This window comes from Kryptolebias marmoratus, linkage group LG14, assembly GCF_001649575.2.
Source record: "Kryptolebias marmoratus isolate JLee-2015 linkage group LG14, ASM164957v2, whole genome shotgun sequence".
In the NCBI taxonomy this organism is placed as follows: domain Eukaryota; kingdom Metazoa; phylum Chordata; class Actinopteri; order Cyprinodontiformes; family Rivulidae; genus Kryptolebias; species Kryptolebias marmoratus.
The window spans coordinates 16,425,217-16,448,938 of NC_051443.1; the positions used below are offsets into that span (position 1 = coordinate 16,425,217).

Genomic DNA, 23,722 nt, shown 5'->3' on the forward strand with positions numbered 1-23,722 from the left:
AGAATTTTCCAAACCATTGAAAGAAATCTTGTTTTGCCTGTACATAGCTTAAGTCAGCTGCAAAACCCTGGCTGCACAACAACACAGTTTGCTTCATTACCTCACATCAAGAAGGTCTTCAGTTTAAATCTCATCTGTGGCCTTTCCATGTGCTGTTTGCCTGTTTTCCTTATGTATGTTGGGACTTTCTCCAGGTACGCTGGTGTCCTCCTGCAGTCCAATACCATACCTGTTAGGTTACCTTGAGATTCTAAATTGACCCTTTGTTGTTGTTTGTTTCACACGTTGCTGTGTTGTCTCTGTGATGGCCTGTTCAGATGCCCTCCTGCTCACTCACCCTGAACAGGACACATTTGGTACAGACAATAGATGAAGAAGTACAAAAGATGATCATTTTTACAAAGGGAAATATTAAACAGTAGTTTTTTGATGCATGAATTTATTAGATCAGTTTTTCATCAGATTGCAGCTCATCAACCAATGGGAAATTAAAGCTCCCAGAATTTCTTTGATGAAAACATGTAACACATTTCTTTCTGTATTTTAAAGACCCTGAGCCAAAATGCCCCCACAACTCCAGCAGAGCCATGAACCTTCCCTGACCTGGTCGGCACACAACAGGTCACGCACACTTGGGACCTACCACGTTGTCCATCCCCCCACACGACTGCTGCCTAAAGGCCTCTATGACAGACAGCAGACAGACAGCAACCGTAACCCAATGAGGCCTTGTGTGTGTGTGTGTGTGTATGTGTGTGTTTGCCTCTCACTTTGACCCTTGGAAGATCAGCAGTTTTCTAACCAAAGCTGTGTGAAGCTACAACCTCCAGCTGCCTCGACTTAAGCAGGAGAGGACATGTCAAAACAGCACACGACTTTCCAAAGTTACACTTTCACACTGAAACAGACTCACGGGTCACCTCAGCTGACCGGACAGCAACATCCCTGCCCCTTCATTCACCTTCTCTTTGTTTAGGCTGTTTTATAAATGCAGGCAGATAAACTGGTCAGGTCTTTTAGGATATACATTCACACCAACATTTGAATTACAATAAATATGATAACAGCACTCTGTAAAATTACTTAATGTTTAGCCATTCTGGTGAAGTTTGACTTGTTTTTATTGTCTCTTTCTGCATTAGTTTTTGGTAACATTTCTAAACAATGAACATGGAATTTTTGAGCCCTGGGTTGGTTTAAATACATGTTGGTTGTTGTTGTGCCTCTTAGTAGATCTACCATTAAAATAATGATCTGGCTTCTGCTATTAAAGTTGAAAGTAGAGCGCTGAAGGACGATTTGCAGGTTATTCACATTTTGTTTTGTTTACCAGACATTTTAAAATATATTTATTTCAATTCTAGATTCATTCTGTGGTTCTGAGTCATTTTGATTCCACTTATGGTGGTTCAGACTCCGGCCCTTCATCCCAATTACTCAGTCTGTTCAAGTTCAAAGAACTTTTTGTCTTTTCAAGGTGCAAACATTTGTTGAAGTCAGCTGAAGAACACAAAAACACAGATCAGTATTTGATTCCTTAATACAGTGGTGCAAATGATAATTATAATATCCATATGAATCCCATTGTATTATCTAAAGTTCTGACAGCTGCAAAGACAAAATTTCCAGTCTGTTAGACTTATGCCTTTCCTAAGGGCTTCAGCCTTAGAAACAAAGATCATCAAGGGACATGAAATGCAATTTTACTGTACTCCATAACAAGTTTCAGTTGCTTGTTCCTATTTCTTAATTCAACAAAACAACAGGTAAAAATCTCATAGAGCTCTGCTGACAAGGTTAGTTTATTACCAGTGACAGTGTCTAAATATTTATAAATGTCCACCATCTTTATTGTCTGCTTATTTATGACCACAAGAAACAAAAATTAAAGATATTAATAACTATTATTATCTTTTTGTTTGTTCTGGACACACTGATGGTTGAGGACAAATGACTTGAACAAGTCAGTGAAGTCCTGCAGTGCTGGGCTTTTAATCAGAATAATTAATGTTCAGCCTGCCAAGCCTGTTGGTTTGACACTCATTTGTGTATGAAACTAAAATAACTAAAGGGGACAACACACACCAACAGGGACCTGAGGAAAGACAATATTATAAAATGCCATTGAGTCCAACACTTCAATTCAGAGTTATTTGTGTAATAGTTCTGTATCCCATTTGGTTAAAAAATAAAATAAAAAAGGCAAAACTGACCAAAAGTGTTAGTGCCCTCTAATTAAGTAAAATATCTGTTTTATAAGATTGTAAGATTTTGTTAGATTTAAGAGGTCCGAGTCTTGAATCTGTTCCAATCTATTTAATTTAAAAAAATAAAAGGAGATTTGGGATAATATAAATTTTGCTGAATTTTTCTACCCTTTGCAGATTCAGTTCTCTCAATCTCATAGTGTAGTTTCCCCCTTTTTGATTGCAATACCGTGCATAGACAGGTGTAAATATTTAATTTTGTCAAATTAGGAACATATTATAACATTGCAAACTTCCTGCTAATGAGGACATTAAAATCACTGCAAACAGTCTATTAAAAGTCTGATTTTCCTTCATAAAATGGATTCTGCTTTTACTGTTTCTGTATCACATTTTGGACGTGGAGCTGAATTTATCGATCTGAGAGTTTTATTTTAGAAGAACCTTGTCATCTAATGTAGTGCACTGTTGGCAGCAAAGAGACATACTTGTAAAATATAATTGACTTCTAATTGTGTTTGTACTAATGCTATGTCAAGGCAGACCCTGGCCTAAATTGTCCAGTCTGTAAGCCATTTGGCAGCATAAAGGCTCTTGGCAAGCCCCACAACAGGTGAATGGCATTGGTCTAATAGGTTATCTGTGGAAAACACGTTGCAGTCAATTAAGAGTCCACTTCCTGCAGTTGTGATGGCCATTAGACGAGCCAACCACAACAAGTGACTCTTCAGTGGCTTTTACTCTTCAGCTATTCATTCCTTTTCACTCATAGCGTCCTCAAGCTGCCCAGTCCCCCAAAGACGGACGTTTTGTTGTCCACTAGGCTTTTTTAGGTGCTTTGGAAACGCAGTTTTCCACTCAATGATTCTATGTGACCCTGATGGCCAAATAAAACCGCTTTCACAAGCTTATTTTTCTCCTCTCTCTTGTCCTCGAATATTTTTCTGATGCGTCGCACAAAAGGACCATAAAGCTCTTTCTTTCTCTTAGTGAGGACATCCTTAGAGTCATTACACAATGAGCCAATCTGAAAGTTCTTAACGTATGTTGGACAAATGCATCTATTATTTTTTAAAATGTATGTACTTCACAACCCCAAACCAAACACAACCCCCTGGCAACACGCACATGTATACAAACACATGTTCTTTCACAATAATAAGCCTTTGACTCATCTACCGTTATTTATTTTGTTGGTATTTTCCACATTGACTGAAGGAGGTTACAAACAGAGTGGTCACCTTTCCAAAGAGACAACTTTTTTCCATCAACTTTGTTCATTTGAAAGGGATTTATTTAGTTTTTCATGAGCCAAACTTTCTTTCAAACTTGATTATCCTGTGGAACAAGAAAAATAAAAGACGGCTGAACAGTCACTAAGTCATTATTTTCATTAGCTTTAATGAACCTGTCAGTAAATACTGGTCTTCGTCAAAGGCAATCATTTCCATTTATTTAAAACATGGAGGCTGTAGTGTTTATTGTTGCCTAAGATGTGATTATGATTCACACCTTTTGATCGCAGCTTCCGTGATGTTCTCTTTGAATTTTTGGACAAATCAAAGGAGCAGCAGCTGTTGGAAATGAAACCTTTAGTAAGAGGTTCTTTTTCTAACAATGTTACAAATGGTTTTCTTTTTTACGTTTACAAAGGTGAGTTTTTCTCTAACTTCACTAAGTATTATGTAGTGCTGTGGTATAGCCTAAAGTGATATAAAATAGAAATACTCAGCCCTCAAGTGCTTCAAATCAGCAAATAAATCAAACTTTTTTTTGCATTTCTTTCACTCCACAGCTTTAATTATCACATGAAAGGCAGACTATCATGCAATTTCCTACATATGTGTGTGTGTTGGGTCATTTGTCTGTAACCAAAATAGCTCATGAACTACTAGAAGAACTCTAATAAAACCCTCAGAAAGTACTCATTTGATATACATCTACAACTGATAACTTTAGGAAAGAATCTAATTCAAGATGGCTCTCACAACAATGCAACATTGTCAAACGCAGAAATGGCTGTATCTTAATCAGTTTATAGACAGCGATCTTAAATTCGGAGTACTTGTAGCTGAGAGTCATCCCCAACACATACTCAGAGTGCTAACAGATCAGTCAACATCTCTGTTTAAAACGATGACAGGCAAGGCGGCGGGTGATATGCATTCTTTCGAGGAATGCTGCTTTCAGTAAAAATAATCTGAGGGCAAAATTACAGCTACTACACAGCAAATGCTCTTATTCTTTTTTTTTTTTTTGATTAAATAGAAATTTGTTCAAACTTTTCTTGAACTGTGCAAAACGTAAAAGATGTAAGACAAATTTCTGTTGGTATATATTAATTAAAGTAAGTCTACTCTGCTTCCTAATACATTCTTTTTATTACCAAAATGTAATTTGTTAGTTGAGCATTGATTTTCTCTTCTTTTCCTCTCTTAATCTGACTTTTCTATTCATTGGATACTACCAAACTCTTACTGTTATCAGGACTGGCCAGCAGAGACATCTTCCAGCATGAAAACATCTGGATTCAAATTTTATTAACAAATGTCTTTGAAATAAAGCTTTTTTTTTTTTTTAGATGAGCATCCTTTTTCCTATGTGTTTTATTTTAAGAGATACATTGAAGTTGCTGACTTTGTTTACTGGTATGATAAGAAAAAAATTTTTTGTTATTTTTTGCATTTCATGAAAGCTGGAATAATCGCCAGCACCTACATGACCCTGAACAGGATGAGGACAAGAAGGTAAAACAATCTTCTGCATTAAAAAAACAAAACACTTTGACCACAACATCATTCTCAAGAGTTTTAATAATTTACTAAAAAACGAAACAAAACAAAAAAACAAACAAACAAAACAAAAAAACGAGTGTAAAAGTAACAGATCACGCCCACCAAAGGCGATCTGTTGGATATCCAAAGTGATAACAGGTATAACAAATTTTTGCTCTTGTCTGTACATTTTTGTATATATACTTGGCTGTAATAAAATGAGTGTTGGATTGAATAGATATATTTTTTTTAAAAAAGACAGCAAACAAAAATATGAGTTACTTTAAAATAAACAATCAGCATAAAATGTACAGCTTTAGGAAATACCAAAAAACATCTCAGAAGTGTCTATACAAACATGCAAAGTTAGAGCAGACGCATGGAGGCCTTTCTGATGCTTCGCTTGACATCATTTTTATAAGAAAGCCAATGATATAAAGCATCATTCTAAAATATCTGATAACTTTGAAATACCATGTTTTTTTATTGTCTATTTCAAGTTCATTTGGGCATGAAATGAATACTTTATAAATATACAGTATACCGTATCTCTTGCATCAATTTAAATAAAACTTGTTAAATAAAAAAGTAAAAAAAGAAAAGAAACAAAATCCTGCATGAACAGAATTTAAAAAGGAACAAAAATGCATCATTCTGTGCCCACCCTCCATTATCGTTAAGTGCCTGCTTAGAAGAGGTAATACATATTTATGTATATACATTTATATATATTTATATTTATATATATCAAATTCTAAGACATGATATAATCTATATAAATATGGCATTTTTTTACAATTGCATTAAATTGACAAAATTTATTTTAGGTCCCAGGACGATTAACAGTCAGCTGGGGGGGAAAAAAGCTTTGTTTCTTTGTTTTTATTGTTTTAAATATTAAAAATAAGTCTCAATTCTTTGTAAATGTATGCCTTACATTATAAATAACACATCTTTCCTGGTCGAGTGTTTTCTATTGTGTTCCTAACGACAACACGTTGGAAGGTGAGGCAAAAAGTGCCATTAGCAACCGTTCCTCCTCAGGAAAACAAACAAACAAAAAGTTTCAGCAACCAGCTTGAAGTCCAGAGAACGTAACAGTGCAGTTCTATACAAAAATGTAGAAACATCCTTGATGTAATAAAGCTGCGTTTTTGTGTTGTCATGACGTTTTGCTGGTAAGATGTCCCTTTTCTCGAAACTTCCTTGTCGGTGTCATCTCTCGAATGCTTTAAACGCCAATAAAAAGATGCAGCCCATCATGGGCAAGATGGCATTTCCATGGCTGCAGTTGGATCCATCTGTTTTCCCCGCTCACATGCACCACATCAGGCACGGAATCAGTTTTAAAAAGTACACACTGAACCGGGCCTTCACAGTTGTCTGACGTCACCCTCGTTCATTTGAGTCTGACTTGCTCTGTCGTGTATATTGGCCATGAAATCCACTCAGAACAACAGAAGAGCTCTGGTGCTCCCTGCTGGTCAGAAAGAGGCACAGGAAAAAACAAACAAACAAACAAAACGTGGGTTTACTGTCAGTCGACAGGGCTAAAGCATGTTCAGGATGGCGTTGTACATCTGGATCAGCACCGCCAAGTGGACAGGCAGGCAGGACTGGCGATCCTGTGTAGCGGGCGTACACGTCAGCCAAGAGAGGGCGTTGTACTGCTCCAATACAAACCTGAGCATGAAAAATATGCAGTTTTATTAATGCATTGTACATTTTAAAGGTTCAATAATATAAGCCTCAATTCTTAGTATGAAATTGTATTCCTGGCTGAAACAACGTGTTTACCTTAGCACATCGGAGGTGGTTTTTGAGTCTAAGGGGTGAGGGCTCCTTTTATTCTTATCAGACGTGATCTCATCCGACTGTGCTATGGAGATGTGATGATGGAGCGAAGCCTGAGGAGAAACAGGAATAAATTTTGAAGCTTGGAGAGCTGTGGGTCTCCTCAAACAACTACATTAATAAAGCATTCATCAACAAATTCTCAATCTTTTTCTTTTTTCAGTGCATTTCTGTGCTTTTCTTTCCTAAATCACTCAGACTTCACACGCAGTGTTTTGAAGTACCTTGAGGAAGAGTGGGCACTGGTTCTCGGCTTGTGGGCAGGAGGCCCAGAACCAGTGAGGAAGTCCGTTTGCTTGGGCTGTCGAGACGTAGTAGCCCAGAGCCAGCGGCTGTTGCTTCAGCTCCTCCGGGGGATTGTCCCTGGACAGCAAGCGTTCTCCCTGGCCCTGCAGTCACAAATAAACACCATCAAACTATTATCAGCTTTGTCTCTTGGTCTAATTTATTCCCCATTCTACAGCCTGTACTTCTGTGCACTTGCACTAACGACTACTAATGATTCTTAAGCAAAACCAACATAAAATTTCATCTTCATTGTAAAAACTTTACTTAAGAAGTTAATAAAAGCTAGAATATTAAATGCTTATGATGTGCTGTAATTCATAACAGCAACATCTGTTTAACTTCGTATTTATTATTGTGAAGGTTTAGTTAGTTGATCCCAGGATTACTCAGAAACCGAACTAAACCTATAAATGTGCAACTGATCAACTGAAGAGCAATATTTTGTGGATTGTATGTTGAAAAAAAAGGATAAACAATTTAATTTTCAGTTTTTAAAGAATTTTTTTTTATCTTTGACAAAATCTAGAAGAGCTTAAAAGTAAGCAGAAGTGGTTGAGTGTTTGTTCAAATTTTCAATCTGAAAATTCTAAAATCTACCCGTCTTGGTTATTTTTCTTTATAAACCACAAATATCTTACCAATTTTCAAATGGGAATAGTGAAATATATCTTACTGTTATATAATTTAATTTCATCACTGGTTACCCAGAAAACATAGATTTGAACCAATTTCTATGATGACCTATATTTCTCACCAATAACTTCAGGTTTAAATTATACTGTAAAGTTTTTAAGTTGTTTATATTCTGCTTCAACAGTTCTATCAATCCAGGTTAAAAATTCCTGTCAACCAACAAGTTTCATGCAGTTTGTTTTGCATTTTATTTGTGAAAGAACAAGACATTTAGTTCCATTTTGTTCCTGCAGGTAAATGATGCACAAGTTGCTGCAGGTGTTTTAAAAGTGTTTTAAAAGTTGCGCAGCAAAATCTGTCGACACCTCTCTTCTCTGATGCCTCTGAGACTAATTGCTCAGTTTTTATTACACTTGGCATAAAAATTAAACTGACTCCTGCTCTATGCTATGAGGTGTGAAGTGGCAGTTACTAATTTAGGAAATAACTAATGTACTCCATACAGAAAAGAAGAAACAAGTATTACAAGCTTTTTATTTTATTTCTTTTACTTTATTCATCTTTTTTATACTTTGTGAGGCAATAGAAGAGCTTTTTTGTTGATTGTGTCTCTATAAATGAAGCATTTTGAACAGTAAAAATGTTTTTGTTTTCACCATATAAGAGAAAATCCTTTCAGTCTGCCGTTGTTGTTTTTGTTGCAGTGCTAATAGTTAGAATAATTATTTTCCCTCTAACTGGTAAAAATTGTAATTTTACTATAACAGTAATTCTTTAATTAGGATCTATTGTGCACATAAATGAATTAGCCACACTCCAAATACAGTTTGGGATAAACGTTGTGGATTTTGCATCAATTCAAGTATCCCATGTGTTTAACAATAGATTTTACAGGGAGAGTGCAATTAAAGAAATCAGAAGATAAAAGTTTTGATAGAATGGGTTTCAATTAAAAACATTTATCAACTGTAATGAGTAAATACACTAAATTAAATTATATTTATTTCTATTTAGAGTGCAGCTATTTTTCTCTTTTCGAGCTACTTTAGGATTTTTTTTTCTTTATCTAATGCCTGACTCACCCTGGTGTGGTGGAAATGGGACCCCATTCCCATCCCAGACGGCGATCCAGGCGAGGGCACAGGAGAAGTGTTAGGGGAAGGGTGAAGGTTGATCAGCATCATGTCATGGCCAATATCATTCTCCAGTTCGTCAGGGAAGGGGAGATCAAACATATCATCTGAGGTCGTAAATAAAAAAATGAGCAAGTCAGAAATGTATCAATAAAATGAATTTAGTTTATCAGCAATAAGAATCTCAGTTTAGGATTAATGTTTATAAGTAGTTCCTGCCTTCAAAAATCAAAGCGTAACATCCTCTTGGTGAAAAAACTTCTGGTGAGAGATATTTTTAACACAAATGTGCTTTTTTCCAAAAATGTGTTGCATTCAAATATGGCTTTAGTTTTGTTTATGTTTTAAATAAAGTGAACAGCTTGGATAGTTGTCTATTGTCTAGTAAGTCATTACCATTGTTGTCCTCTGTGGGGTAGGAGCTGGGTGCCAGCTGGGTCGTAGCCGAGGTTGGGAAGACTAAGATGTGTGTACAGGAAGCATCCTGAGGTGTGTTCAGCTGCGACGTCTGCAGGTTCAAAGCAGTGCTGCGTCCAAACACAGAGCCCATGGTCACTGCATCTGGAAACAGAAAAAGGGACATTAATTCCAGGTTTTGCATCTGTATCAGCTTAAAGAAGACAGATTATAGCCTCTTTAAATAAGATGTTTATTATGTGACCATATTTTAAAAGCATTATATCATGAATAACAAAATATGTATTGTGGTGGCTGCTGAATGCTATTTATCTTAATTGCCATAACTGAGGAGAAGCATTCAAGTAATAATTTCTGTCGTACATTGTGCATTGTACTCCATACTATGTCAGTAAAGATTTGCATCTTAAAAAATCTTGAATCATGGTCACTGTGTAAGTAATTACAAATGCAAATTCTACACATCTTATTGTAGATCGATTAATAGCACATCAAACTACACTGGCTGTGTGCCGATAATAAGATGTTTCCAGGCATCATAAAGACGGAGCTAAAATTGTATTTGTGGAGGGAAAAAAGCAGTTGTTCAACATGACTTACAAATTGTAATTCAAATTCCTCCTTAGGGGTTGTACTTATTTAACGTGGACAGTTTCAGCTTACTTCAGATGTTTATTTGACATTTAAACCTAGGTTTAAAAGTCTACAAAATTCAGACATTTAGACCAAATTTAATCCAGTTTTAGGCCAGATGTCGACAAAGAGTTCTGCTGTCATCTTTTCAACTAAAAAGATGACTAAAAAGCATTATACAAGTGCAGGTCATTTAAAAAGGTGACTTTGACCATTATTATGCTTTTAAAAATCTCCACGGTATTGTAAAATATTTGTCTTCATAATTTATGTCTTTCCTTCCTTTTATTTTAACTCTATGGTTTATTTTATTATGGTTAGCCATAATATGGACTTGTGACGTACCTGGCATGACCACAAAGGAGCCCTGCGGCTCCATGGCTACCAGACAGGCACTGAGGATGGTGGGAGAGTCAGCAGCTGAGATCCCACACAAACGGCACGCCTCCCTCAGCTGGCGTCCTATTGAATGGAGGGAGTGCTCGCCAAGGAGAGAGGTCCAGTCTGTTTTTTGAGAGACAGTGGAAAGTGTGTGAGTGAGTGGTGGCAAAATAAATGCAAAGCAGTGCAATTCTTTTTGGCAAATCATGCAACCAAAACACATAAAATAAACCCTTATGAGTAGTGCTTATGAGTAGTAAGTGCCTTATTTGCAGTCAGCAAGTACCCATTTGATGCAAAAGGTGGTAATATGCTTCTCTGGTAGCTTCGATCTGAGCATCAATTTTACCTGCCTCTCCAAACTGAGAGCTGCAGATAGGACAAACTACTCATCAATACTTAACACAAATTTCACTTCAAAAGGAAAACACTTTGTATTTTAAGGGAGCATGAGAATCGAATCTTTCATGCTTGTCAGTTTTGAGGATTGTAAGAAATGAGTGGATTTTATAATACTATCTAGTAATAGTTTATGCAACCTAAGTAACATTTGTTTTTACTTATAGCCAGATCGAAGTCATTATGAGAGGTAATATCCATAGAGTTTCTTAAAATCATAGGAGTTACAGCATTCTTTGAGTAGATGCTTTTATAAAGATGTGCGTGAAGGGCGAAGAACAAAAGGCTCACTCAGAGATATGCAATAAATAAACACGTGCACTTGAGAAAGCAAATTGAGTGCAGTGATTGTAAAGCAATATTTGACATATTGAAAAAATAATATCTTGTACCTAGCAGGCATAGTATTTCTATTGAGCATGATCCATCACCAAACACAATTTACAGTTCACCTTTTAGCTCCCCGTGACCCAGCCTTCCTAACCGACCAATGACAATCCTCCACGGTAGTGAGGTCATTTGAATGATGCCGATGCACCACTCCCACAGTTTCTGCAGTCCCATCTTCCGAGCTGATACCTTGGGGCGCCTGGCTCTGAATTTAAAAGAAATAAGAATAAATGTGAATATCAATGCCAAGTGTTTTTGATACTCAACCAAGAGGTGCACCAAAATTAAACATGATCTTCTTCGATTTCTGTTTTTCGAGAATGGCTTCAAGATCTCAGGCAAACATTGCTCACCTGTTAGGCACGTCGATGTTGATGATGCAGGTCTCCAGGAGCTCCCCCTGTTGGTCAGTGCAGGACACCAGGATCCAGCGCTGGTCATGTGACAAGCAGTATCCCACAAAAAGCACGTTGTATTTGGGAAGGGGCTCAGCCCATATCTCTCCTGGCTCTGGCTGCTTGGGATGGGTCGGGCCAAGGATAAATGGCGGGGAATACAGCTGTATGGGGCTGGGATACTGAATCGGGGGGGAAAAAAAAATCAAAGGTGAAATAGATAGTAGTGTAAAGGGGTTTTCTCATGTTAATGTCTCATGCTTACCTCTGGACTCTTAAATACTGAAGTGACAGTGGATACTGGACCAAAGCCGGTGAGAGACTTGATGTGTGTTTGCTGGGGGAGCAGCCGTCTACACTGGGAATAACAAGAGAAGGCCAAGGAGCGCAGGTGTTGCAGATATAAATGGTTTTCTCCGCTGGCTGGTTGGAGAAGATACTGGCATGGCACCACCTAAAATACAGACACAGAATTTAAATAAATAACAATCACAGTCTGTTTAATTCTGTCTGGTGTACTGTAAACCACAATACATTCCTACCTGTAGCACCAGTGCAGGCCTCATTGTCTCAGGCAAATTTTGCAGCATCTCTGTGTAGCAGCGAAGCAGCCCAAGTAGCCAAACGCTATTTGACTCTACCTCTACACCCTCTTCATCCTCACCCCTTTCATTTCTTTGCCCACATGAGGTGATAAAAGCATCCACAATGTAAATAACAATTGCTGGTGGGTTTGCAAGGCTGTCCACTGAGTCAGCCACAGTGGGGATTCTGATTCTTGACTGCTCCGATGAGCTGAGAAAGAACAAAAACAAAAGGAAGTTGAACTATGCTTCCACGAGTTCAAACAACATCCAGAGTGTAGCCATGTCCACAAAGGGTTTATTCTTACAGTTCAGTGTTTTCTGCTGGTGTGCTGGCTAGTGGTGTGGAAATCTGAGGCCCTTTTGAATCTGTGGATCCCCCTTGCGTTGCCTCCCCAGTCTGGCCTGAGGTGGCTCCACATGGGGTTGAAGCATTTGCTGTGCCTGAAGTTTGTTCTCCATCAGCTTGAGCTTGAGGTTGCCCAGAAGAGGATGTGTTGTTCAAAGGAGGCTGGACCTTGGGAGGCAACAAAAGACTGCCATCCAAAGTCAGAGTTGAGAGCTGAGGGCCTGAAAGAAGAAAAGAAAAAATAGTGGTAATGTTTAAAAACTCCAAAAAAGAAAAACACTGATATTAAAAATTGGATAGTCTGCTCATTTAATCCCACCTAGCTGTTGCTTGAAGGCATAAGCATAGAGTTTAAGTTTGCTAATGTTGTCAGTGTGCTGCTGTCCAGCCCATGGTCCTGCCATCCAATGATCCACATCCAGCTCCTCCAGTTTTTGTGGCTCCACTTCCTCCCCAACACACACAAAGCCGTCCTTGGACACCTTAGACAGTGGACGGTGCTTCCCAAGACGGCATGTCTGGAGATGAAATCGCTCATTTTAGGAAAACCCATTACATTTCACAATATGTGTAGAGTTTTAGTTGTCTTTGATTCTCATCTCAGTCAGATGGTTTTGATCCTACCTCATAAACAGCGCTGAGCTCCTGGAAAAAGGCACAGGCTGCCGCAAGCAGGGAGGTGCTATTAGGACACACCACTACATAAGCTACATCCCTCTGCCCTCCATAGGGTTCAAGCAGTAATTTCTCCCAGAAAGGTAACGCCAAAGGGGACAACGCCAAAAAGTCCCGCTCCCGGTCATAGCCTAGTAACACTGTTGGAATGGGGAGTGGTTCCGGTGACTCCTCCGAACCTTTGATTAATTCAGATTGAGAAGTTAGCCATTACAAAGTATTAAAAGTAGCTTGCAACTATTTACTGAACAAAATGTGTGTGAAAGAAGAGAGAACTCACCATAGGAACCTCGTCCGGCCATCTTGTGAAACTGCTGCCAGGTAAGTGGACCCTGAACATGCTGGATGTTGTCCCAAGTCCGTCCTGTCCTCTTTTTCTGGATAGCATCCTGCAGGAAAGGCTGCAAAGACAGCAGCATCCGAACCATATCCTGTGACGACAACCTGCTCATGTCTACCACTATGGACACATAAACACAAAACAGAACATGAAAGGATGCAAAATTATTGAAGCTTTACAAAACAAAACACACACAAAACTACCAAACATACAGTATAGTTCTAAAGATAAAAACAGCTAGCCATATATATAAATACAAGAAGGTATATGTTTTCAGGAATTAATCTCTAGCAGCCAAATTATACTTCTTACCATTAGTGTGAGGCCAAGAATGAAGAGCACTACTTCTGACAACAGCTAGATCAACTTTTCCTCCCGTGGGATTATCCACATACTGTAACCCCTGCTCCAAAGCATTGTAACAGTCCACACAGGCATCACTCCCGTCTGCCCACTGCTTTTCAGACATCCAACTTTGAAGGAGCGCCCCCTTGCGGCCATGACAGGAAGAATTTAGCGGAAGATGAAGTGAAGCCAGGGAGGAAATAGGCTGAGAACATTGTTCCCGTAAGACAATCATTACAGACGAGGAGGCTGGGACTGCGTCCTGCAACTGTTTGGTCCTAGATTCTCCCACGGTTGGGTCCCGGCGGCACAGAGCAAGCCTCCTCTCAGCTGCTCGGCCAACTTCAGAAGTTCGACCAAATATATCTAGCTCGTCCTCCAGAAAGAGACCTGTGCCATGAGCCAGCCGTCTGTTCACAATGGCACTGAAGCCACACATACAGCGGTACTGATCCTCACAAGTGGAATCTGGGATATACACCCCCACATCTGCTCCTTTGACGTTCATGTTGCACGCACAGATGCAGCAACTATCAAAGTTACGATCCTTAAAAACACTGAGGACTGAGTCTGACAGCAGAAGGATAAGGTACAGGCTGTGAGCCTCAGGCAGAGTTGGTCCAGGCCGAGCTAATGGCTCCACGGAGCTCAGAGGCAGGCTGGTGGACGGGGTGGAGACCGGTGAGCTGAGCTCAGTACCATCCTGCTTCACTGAGCCCTGCCCTGAACTTGCAGTATTAATCCCCCTGGGTGTGCGTGGAGTTCGTGGGGTGGGCACAGAAAATCGTGGTGTGGCAGGAGACGGCAAGATGCCAGTAGTGGTGCTCACAGAGGCAGTGGCTGCACTCATCTGGCCGTAGTCCTGGTCTGTGAGGGTATTGACGCTGGGAACATTCCTGGGACACATTTTACAGGAAACAAAGAGTCAGACAGACAAGCCAGAAAAAATGATCTATTTGGAGACAGGCTCCTAAAAGTCATACTGCTTCTTACATTCCAAAAACTACTTCAACTGATAGACCAAGAAAGATCATTTTCAATATCAGTGGCATTTCCTCATAATATGGTATTGTACGTTAACCTTTCAGTCTAACACAGCAATTATAAAACCTTGTAAGCCCTTATATACTCACGTGTATCCATCCTTGGTAAAAGCAGCGTTCTGTGGATGCATGATTGTCGTGAAATGCTCCATTTTGGGCAGGAGGGCCCAGGATGGACGATAGTAACACTGATCTGGAATTTTGAGTGGTGGTAGGTTCTGGCTGGGAAGACAGGATAGTGGAGCAAACATGGAGGAGCCCATCTGAGGCTGGACAAGGAGGAAAATTTGTTTGTTAGTTGTAGTTTTTAATCAAACATCTCACTAACTTCTCTTGTGAGAAGTAGCAGCTATAGCCCGGTATTCTTAGGTCAATATCTACCTTGATGTCATCCTGCCTGGGACTAACCGCACCCTCCTCCATCTCCATCCTGTTGTCAGTGAGATGGCTGGAGGCCAGTGATGGCAGGTGGTCAGAGACCCCACTGGGTGCAGGGGGCTCTTGACTCGGGGTGTCACGATATGGCGTGATGGGAGAGAAAGCTGGATGCTGCTCCAGAGAAGGAGGGGTGGGGAACATCATCTGGAGATCTGCTACTGCTGAAAGGAGACAAGCATAAAGAGGGACATAAATAAAAGAGAAAGAACGAATGTTTAAAGGAAATATTTAAAATAATCTAATAAAATCAACTTGTAACTGACATATTTGAGTATTTATCATAGAATGCCATTTTATTAAGAGTTTAAAAGAACACACAAATCACTCACTTGATGGATAAGGTACACTAACTCTTCCTTCTTTCCCAACAGGACGATCTTCTGTTGGCACCAGTAGTTTGGTCGGCTGTTGGTTTGGGTAAACAGTCTATAAAAGTTAAACAAACAAAAAATTTATATATCAAATTAATTTTTTTTGCTCAAAAATGAACAAAAAATAAAAGAAAACTAGAAATCCTTGAAGGAATGCAAATTTTTTGCTGCATTGCAAGCTAGAGTTTTATAAATTAAAAGTAAATTTTAGTTCTGTTTCTGTAAAACTGACTGCATTACAGCCATTTTTGGGTTTGCTAAGATCAGTTAGCTTGGGCAGCCATCTTGTATCAGATTGACTCCAAAAGGTAATCAGCTGTAGATGTGCATCCAGTTATTACTTTCTGAGAGTTTCAATAAAATCTGTCTATTGGTTTATGAAATATTTTACTAACAGACAGATTAACACACATGTATGCACACGGACAAAGGTGCATGATCACCTGCCTTTCATGGCAGTATGTGATAATAAATCTGTAAATAACAATGGCAGCACTGAAATATAGTTTTATGAAATCGAGACTGTATCTTACAATGCTAGAAAGTAACAAAATAAATGCAAAAGGATAGTGACACTTACGCCCAACTCTTCTTCATCTTCATCAAATATGTTGTCTAGATCAGAGATATTGACAACCAGATCTTTCTCTCTGGTCAGAGAAGGGTTAGTTTTGGCAGTGGCATCATCCTGACCTGAGTCATCTAAAACACACAAAGAAGATCAGACCTTCAGATCCAGGACTCTGGAACCTGCACATAGTCCACTGTAGCATGTGTTTGTGTTGCTCATTAGGTCCAAACCTGATTTAGGAGCTGAGTTAAAAATGGACATTGCATCTTTTCCATCAGGCAGTGAACCATTGCTTGTGATTTCTTCTCCCTGGATGATGGAAGAGACATAAAATGTGAATCAAAGTTCAGTCCTCTTTCCACTAAAGAAAGAGAAAACAACCCCTCCAATGAGTCACAAAGTCAGTCATCACAGTACATCACTTTGATGCAAAAAATATAATTATTTGAAAATTTCAACCAATATGGGCACAAAGTGTCCAAAGATTCTATTTATGCTCTTGTGTGAGAGTCCTAAAGTGAACCGAAACGTGAAGGAAAATTTATTTCTAAAGGTTCAATACCAAATATGGTCACTTGGGGGAAGCAGAGATAAAATGTAAGACAAGATAAAAGCTTGCAGAGGGTTTTATGATTAAAAAATAATCAAATCAAAAATCAAGAAATATGTCTGCCAAAACAAAAGTCAAAGTTTCTATGAGCTACAGCCACAAATAAACTGAAAATGAGAACTGTCCTCTATCACTGAAGGGTCTTTACATTTTCTTGAATCTTCTTCATTATTACTTAGGGCTCATAAAATATTTGTTATCCTACCTTGGCTTTCTTGCTGGGTTCTCGCCCAGAACTCTTTAACCTCTTGGAAGATGGAAATGGGTACTCAGTGTCTCCTTCTTTGAAGTCGTACGGATCATCCCCGTTTTTTTGTAGCGCCTCTACCTCTGGCTGCTCAAACAATCCTAAAGTGTGGATGTGTTCCTTTACTCTCTCTTCTGAGATTTTAAATCTCTTGTGGGTCTGAGTGTAAAGTCTGGAGAAGAAAGAGACAATCAAAGCTTTAGTTTATTATTATTTTTATGACTGTTTTATAAAGTTTTTGAGGTTATTTCTCATTTTCCCACTTATTGACTACAAATTGTCATTTTTAAAGGTCTATGTTTAGTGTGTAATGCGATCTTTCCTTAGCTGGCATTGTCTAGAAAACTACTACTTTTTGTCCTTCCTCTCAAAAATCTACCTCTTAAACGAAACTCCGTCCGTGCTTGTCTCTGTCTTCATCTCTTCTAGTTTATCAGTTGGGAGTTCAGGAGGTCTGAAGTCAGTCTTATTAGTACTGGGTGTCCTGAAACCTCTCCACCAGCCAACCCCATTCTCCCTCTGCCTCAGCAGTGTTGTATACACAGCAGTCTCACTGGTAATCCCCCCCAGCCCTGAAGCCCCATCTGGACACACAGGCATATCCACAGGGACATCTAGAACCTCTGGGTCGTGTATCCGAGGGTGCGGGCTGAGCGTGGGTGGAAGTGGAGACATGGGTGAATGAAGAAGAGACTTAGGGGGTTTTCTGCTGTTGGTGAGGGGCTTGGAATACTTGCAGTTTGACAGAGAAGCCAGAGGCTCCACTGGTGGCTCAAGTGCAACAAGGCTGCTGAGCTGGGGACCGCCAGGGGGGTCCTGCTCCAAGGGGGTTTCCTGTGTGGCAGATAAACGATGGTGAAAGGGAAACACAGCCGGCCTCTTGGACTGCTTGTCAGCCTTTTCTGTTTTGTCACTTGTCTTGTGTTTGGGCAGGGAGGAGGTAGGGTATAACGACAAGCCAGAAGACTGTGCAGAGCTGGCACAAGTCTGAGGGTTGGCAGTGGACGTCGTAGGCATGTTGAGCTTCTGCTGCTTTAACCTGAAACACAACAAATGAAAAAGTAATAACATTTTCTCTCTGATAAAATGCACTTGGAAACATCATCAAAAGTGTTTTAATTAAACGTATTCTTTAAATGTGTTCCAAAAACAGTGGCACTGTCAGTAAATTTGTCAATTTTGAGTTTAATTCGGTTTTTGGTTTTTCCTTCTCATTCAGTTGGTCCTTTTCCCATTTCCTGTTTTATTCTGAAAATCGTGGAGGTCTTAGATTTCGTTCCGGTTTGTGTTTCTTAACTAGGTTTGTCACTAATTACCATTTACCTTTTCCTCATTAAGTCATTTCCTTCTGCCAGATTTCATTTGATTATTGGCCAGTCATTATATGTGTTTGCCCTTTTTCTGTTTGTATTGAGTCTGCTCTTTTCCTGTGGATGCCTGTTTATTTTTGTGCCTTTCAGAATTTCCTGTTCAGCAGTGCTTCTGGGTCAGGGTTTTTTAATAAACACATTGTTTTCATTCACTTGTTTCCGAGGAGTCCTGCATTTGGGCCCTAATCGCAGCAAGCTTCCTATATTCAGAAAGCTGCTAACTGTATTTGCTTATTTAATAATAATAATAATATCCTTGTGCAATGTCTTCATCTGAGTATTGATAAATTCATACCACATGATGCTTGTACTGAGAAGTTTAGGGGGTACCTGGAGCAGCTGCAGGACGTTCTAGTCCCAAGATCATTAAAGTTCCACATGGTAACACCATTTGGCACTTCCTTAGTTGGTGTCCCATCAGTTTGCTGATTTGGTCTGTAGGGAACAAAGAGACCAAGAAGAAACCAGCTCAGCACCAATCTTGTAAATAGTGTCTGGTCCAATATGATACAGTGCGACAATACAATATGAAATGATACAATACCATACAAGATGAGACAATACAGCATAATATGATATACTTTATTGTCCCATTGAGAAATGGGAAATTGTAAATTGTACTCAGTGTAGTCTCAATATCGTCAGAAAAGATCCATAGTTACACAGATTATTAAAGCAATTTTTACACCATACAAACATGATCCATCAGTAGGATATATATAATTCTCAGTTATTTTAAAAGGATGACGTGTTACATGACCTCTACTACACTCTCTCCTACAGTACCAAGAGACACATTGCACAACCCATTCAGGCTTTGGAGAGATTATTTAAAATTTTGATTGACGTGGGAATGATTCAGCCTGCGTTTGGGGATTCTATACCTTCAGCTAAAAGTCAAGAGCTCATATTCCAAATGAAGGATGTGTGATGGGTTTGATCAGTTTGATCAGAGGGAGAGCTTTTCAATCCTCCTCATCACTGTTATGGCAGACTGTACCAGACAATGATAATCACATAAAAAAGTAAAATAGGTGTAACATACATGTGCTCAGACTGGTTTAGATAGCACTCCTTCCAAGCCTGATGAACCACCTGGGAGGTCAGCTTCTTCCCAGAATGCTTTGGGCTGATGCTGGTGATCCCCATGCTGCTGTCCGGTGTTGGGGCATTGGAGGTCGAGGTCACAAAGCCACTGTCCGCTGAAAGGGAGAAAAATGGTGTTTCAAAATGATATAATACAGGACTGGGTACAGAGTTTTAAAGAATAGTTAGATGCAAATAATTTGGGCAGGATTCCAAACACAAAAAAACACTACTTCCTCAGTAAAAACCTAAAAACAGTGAAATTTTTAAATCTTTTTTTGTTTGTTTGTTTGTTTTTTGTGGTCAAAAGAATAACGGCTCTACCACACATACACAGATATTGTTTAGTTTTAATCAGCAGTGAAACATGTTCCTTTTTATGTGTGCATTTCATTTCACTGATCCAGGAAATATGTCAGTGTCATGTGTGAACTGTGCCACTGGTACTTTCTGATTTGGTGATAAAAGTCTGACAAGTAACAGACTTTTACTTTCACACATAAAATGCGTAACATCAACGGCTTCCTCGGTCTGTTAAAGAGACCGCTTTCAGTCATGAACACATTACTCACTTCCTCGTGCTCCATTCAGAAAAGTCCGTAAAAAGTGCCTAAAAAGAGCCACTGTACATGCAACCCATAAGATGAAGGTCATTATAAAGCTTCTTACTTCATGTAATATTACCACAATAGTTCAAAATAAAAATACCACTACCAAATATGTAAAAACATAACAATGATGGAGGAAAGCTGATGAAACTGTCACAACTAATATGGTTCATTGAAAGTCAGTGTTTTACTCATGAGGGTTTAATTGCCCTAAAAAACACTGAAGGTGTAGCTTTTAAGTCAAGTGTATTTTTAAGTTTGGACAGAAACATGTGGTCAACTGCACATTGGATTTTAAAGCAAATTATCTTAAACTTAGCAGATTGCAACATTTATGCAATAATATGTTTCCAAATATCTCCTGCTACTTCAAGCCTTATGTTTTAATGTAAATAAAGGTCCGGGTCAAGGCCAATTTAAAATAAAATGGTGATCTTTTAATGTCACCTAAAGAAACTCTGTCAGTGCTTTTTGTCAGAGGAGAAGCTGCTGCACCACTTAAAACTCTGCAAGTCCTTCTGTAGTTGGGGTTTTCCAATAAAAACATGTTGGGTTTGTTGGATTTAAATATAATTTAGGTACACATCAAAGCCTAACTAAACAAAAGTGACATTACAACAAAAGTTGTAGAAAACAGTTTGCAAAGCTAACAGTTTTTGGGTTAGATGACATCAGATTATTAATGTTACCCTCAAATGTTAAAACAAGACCTTCAACAGCTAGTTCAGCTTTAACTTTTTAATTGATCTCAAATCAAATGCAAAATTAAAAACAATATTAAAAATTTAAGCACAGTCTGAAAAAGGGTTCCAGTACTGTTGCTTCTTATTAATGCCTAAATATAAATATTATTTTGCCTGCCTTGTAAATGATAAGTTTTTTAAAAAGTTGCAGTTTATTCACATTAGAAATTGATGGATAAAATAGTTTTGATTTTAAATCTAGTTATGTGTCATTTAAAGTGCAAGATTTTGCAGAATTTATTTTTATGCGCATGTCACAAAGTCGTGTCATGTTTAACTGTGCAGGATTTCTCAGGCGTTTTGTAGGAAGGTTCTCGTGTGCATATTTGTTACCAGAGCAGGGCTGTTCTGGTGACGTTGGCGGAGTCAGCGGCACACTGCAGTTGTTCAGCTCCTTGTTGGGGCCCTGAGCTGCAGAAACAGGTGGAGGCTGCTCCACTGGTAGGTCCCCCTGGGCAATCAGCACAAAAGCAGCTGGATAGGTCATCCTTACTCCACCTAAGAAAGACAAAAAAAAGAGGATTTAATGTTTTGAACTAAAGGAATAGCTGCTGCATTAACTGCAAAGTTTGTTGATTGTTTTTTTCTTGCAAACTACGTTGTGTGTGCACACCACAGATAATTTCTAATTATTCCTAAAAAGCTTTTCATCCGAACTTGGATTTTTATTCAAAAATATTGGCCTTGTTGAGATGCAACAAAAACAACTGGCCACAAATACAGTGACTATGTCAGAGACACCTGCTTGGAAATACATTTATTCAAGCACTCACTTTCAATTCACTGCTCAGCATAATCAAATGAAAAATTCTTCTAGTCTTCCTTTCTCAGTATCATTTCAGGCTGTAAAAGTCACTGGTATCCAAAGGAGTTTTAATTGTAATCAGGTCAAGTCAACGCTGTGGGAGCAGACTGATTAGCCTGTTAGAGAAACTCCCTGGAGTTCATAGCTCAACTTCCCGATTGCTTCTGTCTATCTGTCTGTCTGTCTGTCTGTCTGTCTGTCTTACTCTCCTACCTTCAAGTCATTTCCCCTTTCAGACACGTTAACAGTCTGAGTGGATCTGTGCTTTAAAAGCACCATATTCACTGGTATCTCAGCTCAAACTGCCTGGCAGTCTACAGAGAGAGACGAGGGTAATCAATGAGACGTTAGTGTCTCACTGTTTGCTTTAGTGCAGCAACATCACTGTGGTCTAATGCAATTGATTATTCATTGCTGTTTACATGCTGAGGGATCTGCAGTGTTATTCAGTAGGAGCTAGTCGAAGATAATATGGAGAATATAGCTTTCAGTGTCAAATAATAACTCCCCTGGAACTGCCATAACTCTTTTTTTATTTTTCATTAGGAAGTTGCTTTAAAATGACAAATGTATTTTTCATAGTTAATTTTATTTTAACCATACCTACGACAACGTCCACTGCCACATGAGAGCTGCAATCAAAGGCCTGACCCGCTTCCTTTTGGTCCTTCTCACCACCTCCCTCCTTTTGCTGAAGCACCATGGGATAGAAGTAGCTCCAGTCCTCCATCAGCTTTCGAGCTGCAGGGTCACTCATCTTGTAGGCCTGGCCCGTCAGGGTGCCACTCAGACCGTACGGACTCAGAACCACTGCACACATACACAAATGAACCTGATCAAATATCTTAGACAGAGAGAAGGTGAGAACTTGGAAAAGATTTAAGCCATGACAGACAAGCCCAGAAAGCCAAAGACTGTGCATTATTTCCATCTTTTGGTTTTTCAACAGTCAAAATCATGTGGCAGAGTAGTAAGTTCAAACTCCGGAATAAAATTTGTGCAATCTTTTATTGCTTTTTACCCACAGTACTGGAGTTTTTCCCAGTAACCAATGTTTAGAAAAAAAGAAAAAAAATGTACACATAACCTTTATAAGTAAAACTAAGTAAATTTACAAGCTGAAAGCCTTTACAGAGTTCTTACTTATTTTATGTACTGAATGAATTTAGTTAGCAGCTACTGCAACAAGTTCTCATGTCAATGTTCTTTCTTTCTAAAGCACATTTAAAAACAAAACCCTAGTTTAAGAGTAAATTCTATATATCCTCCATTGTTTATCAGTAACACAGCACTCTACGTCAGCGGTTCCCAAAGATTTCAGGTTCTGATCCACAAAACAACAGAGGCAGAAACCTGAGACCCTGACTATCACTGGTGAAGGTGTACAAACATTGCTAATAAGCCAAATAAACAAAGTTATAATGACATAATGCATAACTTGCCAAATCTTAAAATATTTTCATTCATATAGGACTCCTATTTTTTATATTTTATAACAATGATCAAGATTTTACCAGTCATCAACTGCTAAAATCTTTTTTTTTTTTAAATCAATTTTAACTGTAACTTTGGGAACCAGGGCTCTAAATCACCTGTTTCATTTCCAATATTGTTAATCATATTTAGAACTTTAATTGTGATTGTCACTGTAAAATGCATAGACAAGATCACTTTTGTTTTTTGCCTATGCTCGCAGACTTTGCAAAAAGGTCATTGATTTGTGGTCTTACCCTGCACCGGTGTGGTGGAGGTCTGTGCGAGTCGGATGTGGTGCTCTGTGATGCGGTATGCAGGCTGGTGCTGGGCGATCTCAACGCTCGTGCACACGTTGCTCTCCCCGTGGAGGAAAAAGGAGAAGGAACATGATAGATGCTCACTGTGGAGAGAAGACAGCCAAGATTTAGAAAGAAATGAAATCACAGCCAGGCATAAAACAGTACAGAAATGTGGTGGGTGTAGACTGAACTGATCACCGAAACATGGAGGCAGCATTTAAACTTTAACATTCAGCTTGTGCATGAGTTTGCACTCTT

General features: G+C 39.0%; 1 protein-coding gene across 2 annotated transcripts in view; it reads right to left on the reverse strand.

Annotated features, from left to right (window-relative positions):
- Positions 1–5,002: 5,002 nt before the first annotated feature.
- The window catches only part of LOC108231041 (mediator complex subunit 13L), a 94,342-nt gene continuing 75,622 nt past the window's right edge, over positions 5,003–23,722 (reverse strand). The window contains exons 5-31 of one of the 2 annotated variants that reach the window (XM_017407858.3): positions 23,420–23,565; positions 22,293–22,499; positions 21,218–21,382; positions 19,493–19,649; positions 18,778–18,882; positions 17,457–18,116; positions 17,036–17,249; positions 16,451–16,529; positions 16,230–16,351; positions 15,608–15,704; positions 15,222–15,436; positions 14,931–15,109; positions 13,765–14,693; positions 13,393–13,572; positions 13,062–13,291; positions 12,757–12,955; positions 12,397–12,658; positions 12,047–12,299; positions 11,770–11,958; positions 11,463–11,686; positions 11,172–11,314; positions 10,285–10,443; positions 9,286–9,450; positions 8,839–8,996; positions 7,060–7,224; positions 6,779–6,888; positions 5,003–6,664 (exon numbers count right to left, since the gene is read on the reverse strand). In XM_017407858.3, the coding sequence (XP_017263347.1) occupies positions 6,532–6,664; positions 6,779–6,888; positions 7,060–7,224; positions 8,839–8,996; positions 9,286–9,450; positions 10,285–10,443; positions 11,172–11,314; positions 11,463–11,686; positions 11,770–11,958; positions 12,047–12,299; positions 12,397–12,658; positions 12,757–12,955; positions 13,062–13,291; positions 13,393–13,572; positions 13,765–14,693; positions 14,931–15,109; positions 15,222–15,436; positions 15,608–15,704; positions 16,230–16,351; positions 16,451–16,529; positions 17,036–17,249; positions 17,457–18,116; positions 18,778–18,882; positions 19,493–19,649; positions 21,218–21,382; positions 22,293–22,499; positions 23,420–23,565 (5,845 nt within the window). In that variant the 3' untranslated portion in view covers positions 5,003–6,531. Of the gene's footprint in view, positions 6,665–6,778; positions 6,889–7,059; positions 7,225–8,838; positions 8,997–9,285; positions 9,451–10,284; positions 10,444–11,171; positions 11,315–11,462; positions 11,687–11,769; positions 11,959–12,046; positions 12,300–12,396; positions 12,659–12,756; positions 12,956–13,061; positions 13,292–13,392; positions 13,573–13,764; positions 14,694–14,930; positions 15,110–15,221; positions 15,440–15,607; positions 15,705–16,229; positions 16,352–16,450; positions 16,530–17,035; positions 17,250–17,456; positions 18,117–18,777; positions 18,883–19,492; positions 19,650–21,217; positions 21,383–22,292; positions 22,500–23,419; positions 23,566–23,722 lie in introns of both variants that reach the window. The other variant, XM_017407857.3, reaches the window with a different exon arrangement.